Source organism: Artemia sp. Qi Xiang Cuo, chromosome 17, assembly GCF_049724085.1.
Source record: "Artemia sp. Qi Xiang Cuo chromosome 17, ASM4972408v1, whole genome shotgun sequence".
In the NCBI taxonomy this organism is placed as follows: domain Eukaryota; kingdom Metazoa; phylum Arthropoda; class Branchiopoda; order Anostraca; family Artemiidae; genus Artemia; species Artemia sp. Qi Xiang Cuo.
Window position 1 is genome coordinate 54,593,477 of NC_142810.1, and position 16,904 is coordinate 54,610,380.

The 16,904-nt window shown below is 32.2% G+C and overlaps 1 protein-coding gene across 2 annotated transcripts in view; it reads right to left on the reverse strand.

Moving 5' to 3' along the window:
- The window catches only part of LOC148942355 (uncharacterized), a 225,903-nt gene extending 211,293 nt beyond the window's left edge, over positions 1–14,610 (reverse strand). Inside the window, exons 1-2 of one of the 2 annotated variants that reach the window (XM_089103608.1) lie at positions 14,417–14,610; positions 6,370–6,540 (exon numbers count right to left, since the gene is read on the reverse strand). In XM_089103608.1, the coding sequence (XP_088959734.1) occupies positions 6,370–6,540; positions 14,417–14,513 (268 nt within the window). In that variant the 5' untranslated portion in view covers positions 14,514–14,610. Of the gene's footprint in view, positions 1–6,369; positions 6,541–10,672; positions 10,963–14,416 lie in introns of those variants that run through there. The other variant, XM_089103609.1, reaches the window with a different exon arrangement.
- Between the last annotated feature and the right edge of the window lie 2,294 nt (positions 14,611–16,904).

A 16,904-nucleotide genomic window follows, 5' to 3' on the forward strand; every position in this document is an offset into this window, starting at 1 on the left:
ACCCTCAGGGCATAATGTAAAGTCGTTGTCCATGGGCTATGGGGGGTTGTGTCTACCCTTCATGAATTGGTAGTGTTTCTGTATAGGTTTTTGTTTTACCATGGATGTTTCAAGATTTAACTTTGATGCGATAAAACACAATCAGGTCGGTAGTAGGGGGGGGGCTAGTTTACCTCCAACACTTTTCGCACACAAATGAGAACTATAACTTCCAGTTTTCAAACAAATGAGCCACCTCTAAAGTTTATACAACGATTCCTTCCGTATAAACCTTAAATGCTCCAAGGGCATACTTTACAACCCGGGTCCCGGACTCTGGTTGTTGGTAACGACGCCAAAAGCCTGATTATATGAACTGTTTAATATTTTTAATAAATGACTGATACAAAAGTTCTTTGGTCGACATTTTGGGAAAACACTACGTGGGGGGCGGGAAGGTAGCGGCCCTCTGATCTCTTTGAATAAAAAAAGGGCACTAAAACTGCTGGTTACTCATTCAATGAGACCCCTCTGAAGTATATACGACCACCCTTTCTAAAAAAAAACTTATATACCCCTGGGGCATAACTTACAACACTTAAAATGAAGGCTGTGTGGTGTTTCATCATAACAAACTAACAGGCTTTTCTATATACATATTCGTAACAAACTAGTACGCGATTCAAAGTTGGAGGGGAGGGGGTGGGGGACCGGCTGCGCATGGAGGGGGGGCTTGGGGCTATAAAATCTTATTTGACACTGAATATTGTTTATACTATATTGAATAAAATGTCTATTTCAAAATTTCAATCAGGTGCATTTAGTGAAATGAAGGGTAGTCGGGGGGAGGGGGCTAGTTGCCCTCCTTCACTTCTGACACTTAAAAGGGAACTATAACTGCCAATTTTCAACCAAATGAGACTCCTCTAAAGTTTATACAACCATCCCTTCCATTAAAATCTTAAAGTCCCCCAGGGCATAACTTTAAATCCTATCACCCAGGGCTGGGCGGTTTGTTTCAACCCCAATAGCAGTTTTATATAATATTTGAGCTAATTTAAATAAAATTAATATCTCAAAATTCCACTTGGATGGAATTAAATAGGTCACTCTTAAAAAGGGCGCTGGAACTTCTGATTACCAATCCAATGAGCCACCTCCAAAATTTATACTACACCCTTTCTATAAGAACCTTATATACCCCCCGAGCAAAACTTAAACCGCCTGCTTTTCGGTCTGTGGGGGGGGGGGGAGGGGGTGTCACCCGTATAAATATAAATTTCAGAAATTTCCAATACGCTGAACAAAAGGGCTATCTCAAAATTCAAAATGTATATTTCTGTAAATTTTCGGACGGGGGGGGATAGTTACCTTCAAATAAATTTTTACTGACCAAATGGGCAGTAACAATTTCAGTTTCATATCTAGTTACTACTTTTTTATTCTTCTAGGAAAAATTCTTTTTATAAAGAAACATCCTGGTCTAAAACAAAAAAACAAAAAAATAATAATATATAAATAATACATTGTGTCAACACCGTTCTTTACTTTGCCTGTGATAAAAAGATACTAAGAAATTAAATTCAATCTACTATAAAATCGTTTAAATAATTTAACCAAGAAGAATGAAACACACAGAGCAAACAAATACCAGTCTACAAATTTGGAAAATTAGATATAATAAGAGGTTGGAATAAATTCAAGAGTGATAAATTTGATTGTTATGAAACTGATTTCGCAAATTTAGAGTTTTATTCACAGATTTCTAGATCCAGTAGTTAATGTTAATGAATAGAAACAGATTTCTACTCACTCAAGACTAGAGTGGCAAATTAAATGACACTTCGTCAACATTGTACAACTTTTAGCCTACATAAAAAAGGGTGTACAATATTAAATCTCATAATCATTTTGTGTTTAGCTGTAGTAATGCTTTTAAGGCAAGTAAAAACTTTCAGTAACTGTATTTGAAGCTATGTGTAACATTTCCTGCTTTATCTTAGCAAAAACAAAAAGTCCGCGAATTTTTTTTTTATTTTTAAGTATAAATTGATGAAACGACAATATTCGGTTAATTATCCCTTGGTCATCACGATCAACTTCCAGGGAGTCCAAGTCTCGAAGTGACGTGGAAATCCTGGAAGAAACAGACTCAGGTTCTGGTGATAGAGAAGAATTTGAAGTTTCAATTAGGGTTTCAGCAACACTTGTTGAAGGACCTCCAACACCTACAATACCAAACTAAAAAATCTATAAAAATATAATCCCGATAAATTACTCAGAAACAATAAGGCTCCAACATACAAGAAAGCAATAAAAATACATCGGAAAGTTTAAAATGGTCGCAAATCGAGAGTCTCAAACAAAACTGAAGAGTGATAATCTAAACATTATTTCAATTTATTTTTTTAATTACTTCCTTTTCTTCAAATTTTTGAAATATTTTAAAAAGCGTTCCTCTGTTAAGAAAAAGAAAACAGGAAAATTTGAATTTCCAATTAATCAAACTTTAGTTCAAATGAAAAAAAGGTAAATTATGTGCAGGGGTAACGTATACGAGTGGGAACTGGTGCTAGTGTTGAAAACATTTAATTTTTTTACTTTTATAACTTTAAAAAATCAAATAATACTTAAATTTTGATTACTAAGTATCAGTATATGTATGTTACGCTGAATATGATAATTCATTTGTATTTTTTTCAGTAAAGTGCAAATTATGTTCTGGCCTTGGGAAGGAATAGGGGTTTTGAGCCCCACTCATGTAAATTTCTGCTCTTTTTGAGTTTGACTCGGTTATCAATTGTACTTTCTGTTCGTTTTGGGTTTCATTTATTTATCAGTGCTGATTTGTGGTAATTTCACGCTTTGTGGATTATTTTATTTTGCTCATTTTTGGTTTAAATGAGTTCTTTACTTTTTTTCGAAACTCATTTTGTGGAAAGTTTCTTTTTAATTAATTTATTTTCTTTTTATATTTACATTGGCTTTTAGGGGAAAAATAAAATAATTCTTTCAATTTTTTCGTTTCTTTTTAAAGACTTTATAGTGTTGCCTGATATTTGTATTCTGGAGAATTTTTTTTTTAGCATTTTTTAACAACATACACCCTTTTAAAAATCTGGACACAAATAGTAGTGTTTAATTTAGTTTCATACCTCCTAGAGTTGACCTGAAATAGAAAACTTGATATCACTAAAAATAAATCTGCTTACTTCCTTTGACAGATTGTATACACTTACGATATTTTGATTTAGTTACATTGTAATAGCAGTAGTAACCCCGAAAGTTTGAACATAAAACCCTCAGTCTTTCTTGGAATACTTCTGAGATGCCTTATTGGTATTTTTCTTTAACAGATTGATTTTTGATTTTATCTTATGGAAAGTTTTTGTTTTTAAATATAGTGGGCAATTAGGAGGGGGGGCTTGGGAGGGGGACTAGTGCCCTCCAATCACTTTCGAATATTAAAAATGACAGTAGCCCTTCCTATTTTAAATCTAATGAGCCCTTTTCAAAATTCCTAAGACAACTCCTTCGATAAGAAGTGCCCTTTGTAAAACAAAAAAAAAGATAAAAATAATAATACAATGTAGCCAAATTGACCTTAACTATAAAATTTTCAAGCCGTCCTATCACGCTAGACTATTAAAAAGGGCAAAAGCCCCTTCAATTTCCAAAAGATTGAGCCCTTTTTTGAGTTTCTACGAAAGAACTTTCTATAAAAACCTTATACGCCCCTAAGTCAGAAATTACAACCCTTGCCCTGAGGGCTCTGAGGGGGCTGTCATCCTCGAACATCCAATTGTCAGAACTTTCAACTAATTTAAACGAAATGGCAATCTCAAAATTTTGATTGGATATGTTTGATGAAATGTTGTGCCTGAGAGAGGTGTTAGGTTCTCTCCAATCACTTTCATATATTAAAAGAAGGAACTAGACCATTAAATTTCTAATAATACTTGAACTTTTCAAAATACAACGACAAGACTTACAATAAAAACCTAATATGCCCCACGGACATAACTTCCAGACCTGGCCCGGGCACTGGGGGAGGGGGGGGGGAGGTTGTCATCCTCAAAGTATTATTTTCAACACCTTTAAAAGTATTTGAATAAAATTTCTATCTCAAAATTTTGGTTGAATATGTTTGGGTAAAGGGTGGGCGAGAGCAGGGGGTTAGTTGCCCTCAAATCACTTCCGACTATTCAAATGGTCACTAGCCCTTTCAATTTCCAATCTAATGAGCCCTTTTTGGAGTTTCTACGACAGCGCTTTCTATAAAAACCATATATGCCCCAGGGCATAAATTATGATCCTTGACCTGAGGGCTGTGTGGGGGTTGTCATCCTCAGACATTATTTCTGGACCTTTCAACTACGCGGAACAAAATGGCTATCTCAAAATTTTGATTGAATGTGTTTGGGGAAATGGTGGGCGTGAGAGGGGGTTTACTTGCCATCCAATCACTTTCGACTATTAAAAAGGGCACTAGACATTTAAATTTACCTATAAAATTATTCCTGTTTGAATTTTATAAAAAAAAACTTTATATAAAAAAAAAACAAAAAACCTTATATTCCCTCAGAGCATAAATTAAAAATCTTGTCCGGAGGGCTTTGAGTGGGTTATCAAAATCAAAAACCTAATGTATAGACTTTAAACAATTTTTAACAAAATGGCAATCTCAGAAGTGTTATTGAATGTGTTTGGATAAATGGTGGACTTGGAAAGAGTGTTAATTGCCATCCGATCACTTTTACCTATTACAAAGGGCACTGGCCATTTCAATTTCCAATCAAATAAACCCTTTTTTGAAGTTTCTGCGACAACACTCTCAAAAATAAACCTTATCTGCCCACAGGACATAACTTACAACCCGGGCCCTGAGAACTGTGGGGTGGTTTCCTCCATAAAAACATGACTTCTATCTGGAAATCAACTGCATTGAACATAATGACAATTTAAAATGTTGATTTGATTTTTTTGGGGAAATCGTGGGAGTGGAATACGTATTAGTTGACTTCCAATCACTTTCGACAATTAAGTTTATAAAATAACTACTTCAATATGAAGTGCCCAGGTCTAAGACCAAGAACCAAAAAAAAAAAAAAAAAAATAATACATTTTGCCAACATAATTATTTACTTAGGAAGTACTAGTTTTCAGCATATGATGAGGGGGCCAAAACTCCCAAAATACAAGATTTATTTTAGATTTATAAATAAAAAAAAATACGAATCATGTTCGAAAAAAAAGAAAAAAATCGGATTAAATATATTTATGATCTTAATTTGTTATTGATTATCAAAATACTACTTCTTGTCACAAGTTTTCACTTTAAGTTCAAATGATTTTTTAATATTGAAAACAGATGCATAAAAAAAATTATAGAACTAAGGGACTAAGGGTTATCCGTATACGTTAGTAAGGGTATATGTAAACACATCACACAAACTAGTTAGTTATTGCCGTTACAGGTAGGCACATTAGAGCTTTCAGTTACAGACCAAATATTTGACCAAAAGAGTAATTTTTTTGGCAAAGTACCACACATAGTATATCGTTAGATAGGTATCAAGAAGACGTATCTTCATAATTGTAAAATTTTCAGAAGAGCAAGGACGGGCAAGGGGATTTGAAAATGATTGATTTAGTTTAAACTTTGGTTTGAATTATCCATTCACACTGGAATGGCCTCAGCTCTTTCGTTTTTTTGTCTTCTTCCATTTTTTGTCAATAAAAATTACTAGAAAAATCTGGTTTTCAAATACCCCAAAACAATTATTTTTTAATTCTAGGACGGTTTATACCCGCTGGATATCAATATAATTTTAAATCTAACACACAAACTTAATTTTTTATATATTATTAAAACCCAATAGGACTTGCTCTGCATCTCCCGTTTTACATAGCATAACAAATTGTTCTACAAAAAAAAACCTTTTTAATTAAATGAAACAAAATGGATCCTTAATTTTGTCCGAATCTAGCATTTTTATTAAATTAATGTTTTAAAGTAAAAATTTCCGATCCACAATTCTCACAATACCAGTCCATATTCTGCTTGTTTTAAAAGCTTAATCAGTGATGTTAAATCAGGAAAAGAATTAACAGATTTATATCTTAATTCAGAAAGAAATATAGACACTATAGTTCAGAGCTTTATTCTTGGCCATCCAGATATACGGAATTCACGAAACGCCTTTCAATTAACACTTTGAAAGTTGTTGTTAAACTTCAAAACCGGTTTAGTAAATGCCTGCTTACCGGAATAAGATAAAAAAAATTCATAAAAAGATTAGGTTAAAATACTAAAATTTAGTCCATGTACCCTAGTTTGTTTTTAATTAAATATTCATGATTCCACAAAACCAAATGTTTCAAAGATACCTTCATGGTCAAAACTGATGGGTTCCAATTCCTGGATGTCAGCTTCCAATTTATATGGTCCTGCAATGCTAGGAAAAGTATTCAAAGGAACAGCTTCAAGCTTAGGAGACAAACAAATGTTTGAAATATCAAAGAGCTCCTCACTCTCACTAGGTAAAGCATCTTCAACTTCTAAAACAAAACATGAATAAAAGGGATATAAAGCACAAGGGCGAAGTATTCTTAACAAATCCAACTGTTTTTCATTTTATAATTAATTTTAAAAACTGTCTTAATGAAAAGTAAATGGCTACATTAATCCAAAGATGAACTGAAACAAAGTCAAATAATTTTTGAAGTATAGAACTACTGGCGGTCGGCGTTTACTCCCCCCCCCCACCTCCCGGAAAATACCCCCGTTGAAAAAAAGGATTTCCAAATTGATAATTTTATTTTATTTGTGTTTTTTTAATTTCCGGCGGGGCAAGAACTTTTGGTACTTATGTATTACGCACCACTCACTCAAGTTTATACTATAATAACTCAAGAACATACCGACTTTTTTGTTATTTTAGAAATAGATCTGGGCTATAGATTTACATATTACGGGGGGGGGGGGGGTAAAGTATAGCGGGTCTGCATGGAAAATGAGTTAGTTGCAATTATTATGCATATTAGATATATTGATAGATAATTTTAATTTAAAGCCAAATATACGGCCATGAACATAGTAAAGTAACAAATGGAAGGCACAAATAACAAACTTTGATCGGCGATCATCATAAAACACGACATTAAACTAATAATAGTACTTAATACTTGGAAATATGGTCATTGAAAATAATAAACACTTACCACTTGGAAAAAACACTTAACACATGGAAAAAACATTTAAATGAAACATTACTTTTACTTTATACTGGGATTTTTTTTTTACTTACGTAATATTTAATACAATTGTAAGCATCGAGTAATGCACGAACTAATCTTCTTTAACTCTGAAAAGCGGGTAAGTATATCTGTCTTCATTGGAACATTTTTCTAAAAATGTCTTTTAAATCTTGCACTATTTGCCAGGCAAAAAGCTCTGAGCCGCATCCAGAACGTCAAATATCTAGCTGGTCAATTCTGCTTAAGGTAGGACTTTTGCGCATAAACCATATTAATATCTTTAAATAATGTTTTTGGCTTTTCTATATCATCATTCTATTTTTTGATCATTTGATTCTCTAGTACTATCTTAATCTCATTTTCCTATTTTGGATTTATATCCATTGATCCACTACCTTCATTCCAAACAAAAGAAAACCCGGTTTTTCATAAAATGTGTTTTTTTTTAGTGGCCCTCTTCATTTTTTCCCCTGCAAGAGTCCATCTTCATAAGCTGCTTTAAGAAACCTGTCACTTGGTAACTGGATGACTCAACCAAATTTTCATCATTGAAACTAGTCTGTAATTTTGTAATGGCCAGTATGTCTAAAAAGAATTATTTTCTGACTTCAAATTGTCCAAATACTTTACCCCTCCCCCTGTTATGTGCAAACATACAGCAAAAATTAAATATTTCCCAAATATTCTGTCACTTCTCTTAGTCTTGTCTCATACTAGGCTGAGTCAACTAGCAGAGAAACCGGTTGAGTATTGAGTTTTACACAGCTTACACTTGAGTGAGGGGCGTATGATACACAAGCACAAAAAATTCTTTTCCCATATGTAAATTAAAAAATGAAACTCAAATAAAATTCTCAAATTTGGATAGCCGTATTTTCCACGGTGGTGGGGGGGTGGTGGTATTTACCGGAGGCATTTTCCACGGGGGGGGGGGTATTTACTGGAGGCACTTACCCCGGGGGGGTATTTACCGGAGGCATTTTCCGCGGGGGGATATTTTCCTCGGGAAAGTGGGGCGGTGTTATTACTTTCCACGGGGGAGTGTATTTTCCGGGAGGGAGGTTATGTTTTCCGGAGGGGGGGGGGGGTAAACGGCTAGAACCAGAACTACCAACATAAATAAATGAATTCAAAAAAAAACTGAAATTACAAGGGATAATCAAGTCAAACTCAAAACGAGGATAAACTACCAGAAAAAGGAGTAAGGCTAAGGACATATGGGTATACTAGAGAAAAAATACATGATATTTTCAAATATAAAATATTTTGAAACAAATGAGATACTTTCATTTGGAAATGTAGTGATTGAAAGGGCAACCAATTGGAAGTATTTGGGAATAATGGTTGATGAAATGATTACATGGAAAGATCATGTGAGGGCACTTAACATCAAATTTTTCCCAGGGACAGGTATTCTAAAAAGACTTAAGCCATTTATTCCTGATAAAGCTCTTAAAACTTTATATTATACCGTTGCGTCTTCATATTTATATAAATGTTTCGCTATTTTTTCTAATTTTTTTATTTGTAATAAAAGCAAAATACAACTACAAAATTGGGCAGTAAAAACTCTATTTTAATATTAATAATCTAAAAGTGATTCATCCCAACTGGCAAAAGTTCTATAATGTTTCTAAAATATCTATGCTCCAAGTTGCAAGTTAAATTGTGTATTAATTATTTAGAACCACTTGGACAAAGACAACTTAGTATGTTTCAAATTCCTGCAGAATATGATTCATACCCAAAAACTTCATCTGAAATTAATTTACTCATATCAGAAATGCACCACAGCCATAGACGTGCACTGTCATTACAAAATGTTGGAGTAGAGGTGTGAAATCTGTTGCCCAACTATATAAAGGAACCAATTTCGCTAAGTCCCTTCCACAAAAATATAAAAAAATATCTTCTGGAGTGGATTAAAGTTGTTTGTTTTGTTTTTCCGTTGAATATTTTGTGAATAAAGTATGTGAACCAGTTGCTTCTTTCTTAGAACTTTAATGGAAAACATGGGTAATTTTTGTATGTGGGAATTGATTTTGAAAGGGGTTAGAAATTATCTTGGGCTAAACAGTTATGGCCAAAAACTTTTTTTTATACATTTTATAGTTTATGAAATAATTTTAATAGATTTTTAAATTTATACAGACCACTAGCAAAAACAATTATCACTTCTGTTGCAATCTTGAATATAACTTGGTAACAAAGAGCAATTGAAGCCAGTAGTGGTTCTGACCTTTTTTGAGCACATATGAAATTCTGATTAGCCCCCCCCCCCTGATTAGTCTCCCAAAAACTTTAATGCCAAATTTTAACAGAATGTTATTTAACAGCAAAATATTCTATTTATTAAAATCTTAACTTTTCTTACTTTATATAATTCTTTTATAAGGCTGAGGCTGTCATTTTTTTTATATATTTTTATGGTTTATAAATTCATTTTAATAAATTAAATAGATTTTTAAATTTATAGACCACTAGCAACAAAAAAAATATTATCTGAAATTAAAATCTGAACTTTTCTTACTTTATACACAAACAGATATGGAAAAAAAAAATTTGGATTTAATTGACTTGTAATTAGTGGCAACTTTGCCCTACAATTTATTTTGATGAAAATAACATTTCAAAATTAAAAGACAATTGTTAATGATACAGTTATTATTTAAAATTTTGTGACACTGAAATTTTATTTTAGCCCTCTAAAGCAACGTTTGATTGAATCAGAAGTCAATAGAAAATGAAAAAACCACATTTCATATAATAATATAATAAAAAAAACATTTCACACAAATTGAAAAGAAGGCACAAATGCAAAGAATAATATAGCCAAATCTAAAGGATATTAAGCTTGAAAACTTTGCATTTAAATTATGAAATTTTTAACAGAATTGCATTAAAATATTGCTGTTTAATTCTAACAAGACATCTTTTAATGAATTTTAGCAAGATTCTTTATTTTTGATTTGTAGCTAATAGATAATTTAATTGTTTTTTTTATATATACATTTAAGCAATTAAAAAAACATATAAATAAAACAATTTATAATATATAATATAATAAAAATTAAAATTAAATTAAGATGTTCCGTCATATAAATATTATGGCTGCCACATAAAAACCTTCACTTTTGTTTTTAATGTTTTTTTTTTATCATGCCTTCATTCAAGAAGGAAAAAATCCTCAAACAGACAAAATTACAGTTATTATATTAACCTTTTATGTGTTTTCTATAGCGAAACACTTTAATCAACCTTAGCTCTTAAGGGTTTGGTACTAGGGCATATACAGTTATATATTTATGTGTGTTTTTTTTTTCCCTGAACAGTACTCAATAAGTAAGATAGAAAGAAAAGAAAAAAATGATTTACTAGAGCAAATAAAGCTTTATTACTATTCTGTTACTGCAAATTTAATTAAAAAACCTACCATTCTTAACAGCACAAACTTCAGAAAGGGAGACATATTCAGCCATTGGAATTTGAGGCAATTCCATAACAGAGCCCCCAAATTGAGCAAATACCACGTATCCAAGGTTTACTACTGGCAATAACACCTGGATATACTATTCCTGTTTTACAAGGGGTGAGTAGAAGCACAAAGTCCCTAAAAATACACAATCTACAGTAACTGCTTCAAATAACCACAAAGCTGATTGCGTCTTGATTCAGTTCAAAGCATAAGTTAAACTTCTTCAGTAGTCAATAGCATTTGAAATATGATAAGTTTTGATTTTTTTTTCTTTTAATAAAGAGCATGCTATAACTTAAAAATTGTCTCAATTTATAACTGTAAACAAAGTTTAAATTTAGAATGTAACTCAATTCAAATCTCTAAGTAAATACGCAGAATTTACTTTGTAAATTCTCAAAGTAAATTCTTTTTACTTTCAAAAATTTACTACATGGTTAAGGATATATTCTCATTTGAAGACTGAACCAAAGCGCAGTTGCATATTTTGCAGCTAGTTCAGCAGCTTCCTCAGTAAAGATGCTTAGGAATGCGATCTTTTTCCATCTTTCGTTTCTAGGATAGGAGGCAATGAAAGCTCAAAAACAGCATATCTTTTGTTTAATCTCAAAATATTTCCAAAATGAAATTGCAGAAGAATATAGGCTTTTATTAACTTGGAGAAGTGACACCTTCTCAGTCTTATTCAAAATCTAAACTAGGACCAAGGAAGATGTTCCCTGGTTTTGCTGCAACTGCTCATATTTTTGTTTTACATGTGGATTAAATTTTGTAGGGAGAAACTTTCAGACGGGTGGGGATTTTACACATGGTGAGGAGGGGGATTTTTGAGGGGAGAATTTTCTGCAGAAGATTTCTGGGTGGAGAATTGTCTTACCTATAGTTGTAAATAATATACAACTATACAACTAGTTGCATATTTTTTTGTCTACCATCTTGTTATATATCATGTATATCTTGTTAAAACAGTTGGCTGAATTATCTTTAGCTGACTTGTGAAAACCACTTTGAATAAGTCAAACCACACAATTTTGATAGAAATGTTGAAGTCAGATGTCATTGTAGGGTCCACTCAAAAGCTTTAATCAAGAATTGCAAGTAGAATTATTTTGATATTTGAAAAGAACATAAAAAGGGCAATGAGCTGTGTCTTCTCCTGTTCTCCATGTAAGAGAGGTGGAACCATTCCTAATTTTAAACCCAGTTTTTGTTTGGACAGTAGAAAAACACTTACAATTTGGGCTTTATATTTTTCCACTAGGGGTCATGGTGAAAAAGAAGAAAAGCCATCTCCATCAATAACATAAAGAAACAATTTAGAATGTTTGGTAGCAGACTTGAGTTACAGCTCTTCTGAAGGTAACATCATAATAAAACATACATGACTATTTTACTCCCTATTTTATATTCTTTTTCAATATAAATTTCATCACTCTGACACAAACCATGCATTCTCCCCCCCCCCCTTCCCAATAGATTTATACATAGACCTAGTAATATATTTCCTTGTTATTGAATGTTATCATAAGAAATTGGTTTTATGTTGAAAAGGTGTTTGTGTAGGCTAATGATTTGAAGTAACCAGTTTGATCTGAAACTGTTTTCATTATTTGTGTAAATGCATGACCATTCCACCCCATAAGAAGACATGTTAAAAAACAATTTTTACTTCATGCAGGATAATTGTAGATAACATATGTTCCAGCAGGAGAACCTTTATCTTCACTTTTTTTTTAGTTTTACAATAAAATTTTTGAAAAAACTATGCTTTTGATAAGCATTTTCTTGGTTTTCAACTTTATGCCGAAAGATGTGCTACCCTACAAATTTAGTTATATATGGCAGAATACTTTCTGCACAAAGTTTCTAGAAGTTTTTTGGTACTTGTCTAGAATCCAGTAAAAAAGTGGGATAGACTGCATGTTGAATTTCAAATATGTCATGCAAAAGACAGGTTTCTGCTGGCTAGTGAGTTGCTCACTCTGTGACAAAGATTTAAACTTTAGTTTTTTGGGGTTGAAGGGGCAAAAAAGGTACCTAAGTTAGGTTATGTATTTAATATGTGCTATGCCTTACCCCCCCCCCCCACCCCCTAATGTGCAAATATTTCGCCTAAATTTTTTTCTAAACTATTATATTTTAATCCTATTTTGTTTTATTTCATTAGCATTAACAAAACTTCACTTATCACATGTTTACTACATTCTAGACAAGTACCAGTTTTTTTTTTGTAACAATCTGCCATAGCATGTTTATTTCCATACTTCTGCCACTGCCTTTTCAATTGCAACACATATAAATTAATTTCTTAAGTGATAGGGCATTTAGCAGATTTTTCAAAATTGTACAAAATATTACTCTGAAAAATTATGAATTTCTTTAAAAAACTGGAAAAATAAGGAAAGTTGTGAAGATAAAGGTTCTCCTGCTGTAAAATATGTTAATTAGGATTATTTTGCACATTATGAAATAAGAACTGTTTTTTAATTCATCTACCTATGAGGTAAAATGGTCATAAATTTACACCTAAATATTTACCCAAATTTTATTTTAAAAGATGGATTATACCAATAGAAGAGAACATAATAATTGGACTAATAGGAATATTCTAAATATTATAAAGTAATATTTTGTCATTGTTTGGTTGGTTTCTTTTTACACCCAAGGGCTACATGAGACAATTAGGCTAGAAAGTGTTGATGATGACCAACAGAAAATGCGAACTAAACAATAAACATCAACATAAAACTAGCAATCTAAAAAATGTCTCTATTGTCTAGAATCTCCTGAAAAAGTTCAATTCTATTCCTCTATTGGTGGTAGGCCAAACCTATGTTCACCTTGTCCCAAAATATGTCAGTTCTGGACTCTTAAATACATTGACCAAAAAAATACAAGCCCATTTATATTAATTAGGGTGTCTAATTAATATAAATTTTTACCTAAATTTTATTTTAACAGATGGATGATGCCAATAGAAGGGTTCTCCCTTCTATTGGTATCCCTTCTGTATGGTTTTGAATTGACAATAAAGTACTTTGCAATAGGCATCAAGACATGGCTAATTGTAGAAAAAGCCAAGACAGAGTCTGAGTAATTGAGAGGCAAATGTTTAAATGACAGGAGTAAGTACAACTCTCTTATTGGACAAATACAAATTATTTGAATCTTTGGTTCACTTGCCAGAGACACTCGTGGGTGCCTAAAAAAACTACTCCCAAATTCCCCTCTTGCCTTAGAGCTTATTCAAAGATGCCTAAAACCATGAATGGGTAGACCATTTCCCTAGCAGTAACCCAGCACTACACACATACCAAAAATATTTTTTCATTTTCACATGGGTTCCCAATTTATTTTTTGTCTATTGCTTAGCATTCAAATCTTTTGGAAAGGCATGTCTGCCTAGAGTCTCTGACATGTTGATCAAAAATTTTAAATTGACATAGAAAAACAAGGCATACCTGCCAATGGTCTTGGGAAGGTTGAACAGGAATTTAGAATTGCCATAGGACCATTAATTTGCTTGGAATGTCAGACAAACAAGCATTTAAAGCCTAATAATGAGGGCCCCCAAATACATAATGTGTCTCCCAGGCAAGTGATCCAATTTTTAAACTTGGACATTTGTATTAACAAAAACATAATTCAATATTAGTTAGATCAACAAGTTGCTGGGAATTGCAAGGGAAATAAAAACCCTACCATTCTTAACAGCACAAACTTCAGAAAGGGAAACATCTTCAGCCATTGGAATTTGAGGCAATTCCATAACAGAGCCCCCAAATTGAGCAAATACCATGTATCCAAGGTTTACTACTGGTAATAACACTTGGATAAACTACTCCCGTTTTACAATGGGTGAGTAGAATCACAAAGTCCCTAAAAATACACAAGCTACAGTAACTGCTTCAAATAACCGCAAAGCTGGTTGCGTCTTGATTTATTTCAAAGCATAAGTTAAACTTCTTCAGTTGTCAATAGCATTTGAAATATGATAAGTTTTGATTTTTTTTTCTTTTAATAAAGAGCATGCTATAACTTAAAAGCTGTCTCCATATCTAACTGTAAACAAAGTTTAAATTTAGAATTTAACTCAATCCAAATTTCAAAGTAAAGAAGCAGAATTTACCTTTTTACTTGTGAAAACCACTTGGTATAAGTCTAACCACTCAATTTTGATAGAATTGTTGAAATCAGATGTCACTGTAGGGTCCACTCAAAAGCTTTAATCAAGATTTGCAAGTAAAATGATTATGATATTTGAAAAGAACATAAAAAGGGCAATGAGCTGTGTCTTCTCCTGTTCTCCAAGTAAGAGAGGTGGAACCATCCCTAATTTTAAACCCAGTTTTTGTTTGGGCAGTAGAAAAACACTTACAATTTGGGTTTTATATTTTTCAACTAGGGGTAATGGTGAAAAAGAAGAAAAGACATCTTCATCAATAACATAAAGAAACAAATGAGACTGTTTGGTATCAGACTAGATTTACGGCTATTATTAAGTAAAAATAATACTAAAAACTCCATTACTAGTTTACTCACACTATACTCTTATTTTTAAATGTAAAATTAATAACTCTGACAACCCCCCTGCAGTTTCTCCCCCCCCCTCCCAATAGTTTTATACATAGACCGAGTACTATATTTACTTGTTACTGAATGTTATCATAAGCAATTGGTTTTATGTTGAAAAGGTGTTTGTGTAGGCTAATGATTTGAAGCAACCAGTTTGATCTGAAACTGTTTTCATTATTTGTGTAAATGCATGACCATTCCACCCCATAAGAGGACATGTTAAAAAACAAATATTACTTCATGCAGGATAATTTTAGATAACATATGTTCCAGCAGGAGAATCTTTATCTTCACTTTTTTTTAGTTTTGCAATAAAATTTTTGAAAAAAACTATGCTTTTGATAAGCATTTTCTTGGTTTTCAAATTTGTGCTGAAAGATATGCTACCCTACAAATTTATTTATAGATGGCAGAATACTTTCTGCACTAAGTTTCTAGAAGTTTCTTGGTACTTGTCTAGAATCCATTAAAAAAGTGGGAAAGACTGCGTGTAGAATTTCAAATATGTCATGCAAAAAACAGGTTTCTGCTGGCTAGTGAGTTGCTCACTCTATGACAAAGATTTAAAATTTAGTTTTTTGGTATTGAAGGGGCAAAAAAGGTACCTAAGTTAGGTTATGTATTTAATATGTACTATGCCTTACCAACACCCCCCTCCCCTAATGTGCAAATATTTTGCCAACATTTTTTCTAAACTCTTATATTTTAATCCTATTTTGTTTTATTTAATGAGAATTAACAAAACTTCACTTATCACATGTTTACTGCATTCTAGACAAGTAGCAGTTTTTTTGTAACAATCTGCCATAGTATGTTTATTTCCATACTTCTGCCACTGCCTTTTCAATTGCAATACATATAAATTATTTTCTTAAGTGATAGGGCATTTAGCAGATTTTTCAAAATTGTACAAAATATTACTGTGAAAAATTACGAATTTCTTTAAAAAAATGGAAAAATAAGGGAAGTTGTGAAGATAAAGGTTCTGCTGGAAAATATGTTAACTAGGATTATTTTGCACATTATGAAGTAAGAACTGTTTTTTAATTCATCTACCTATGAGGTAGAATGGTCATAAATTTACACCTTAAATATTTACCCAAATTTTATTTTAAAAGATGGATTATACCAATAGAAGAGAACATAATAATTGGACTAATAGGAATATTCAAAATATTATAAAGTAATATTTTGTCATTGTTTGGTTAGTTTCTTTTTACACCCAAAGGCTACATGAGACAATTAGGCTAGAAGGTGTTGATGATGACCAACAGAAAATGCAAACTAAGCAATAAACATCAGCATAAAACAAGCAATTTAAAAAAAATGTCTCTTTATTGTCTAGAATCTCCTGAAAAAGTTCAATTCTATTCCTCTATTGGTGGTAGTCCAAACCTATGTTCACCTTGTCCCAAAATATGTCAGTTATGGAATCTTAAATACATTGACCCAAAAAATACAAGCCCATGTATATTAATTAGGGTGTCTAATTAATATAAATTTTTACCTAAATTTTAATTTTAAAAGATGGATGATGCCAATAGAAGGGTTCTCCCTTCTATATGGTTTTGAATTGAAAATCAAGTATTTTGCAATAGGCATCAAGACATGGCTA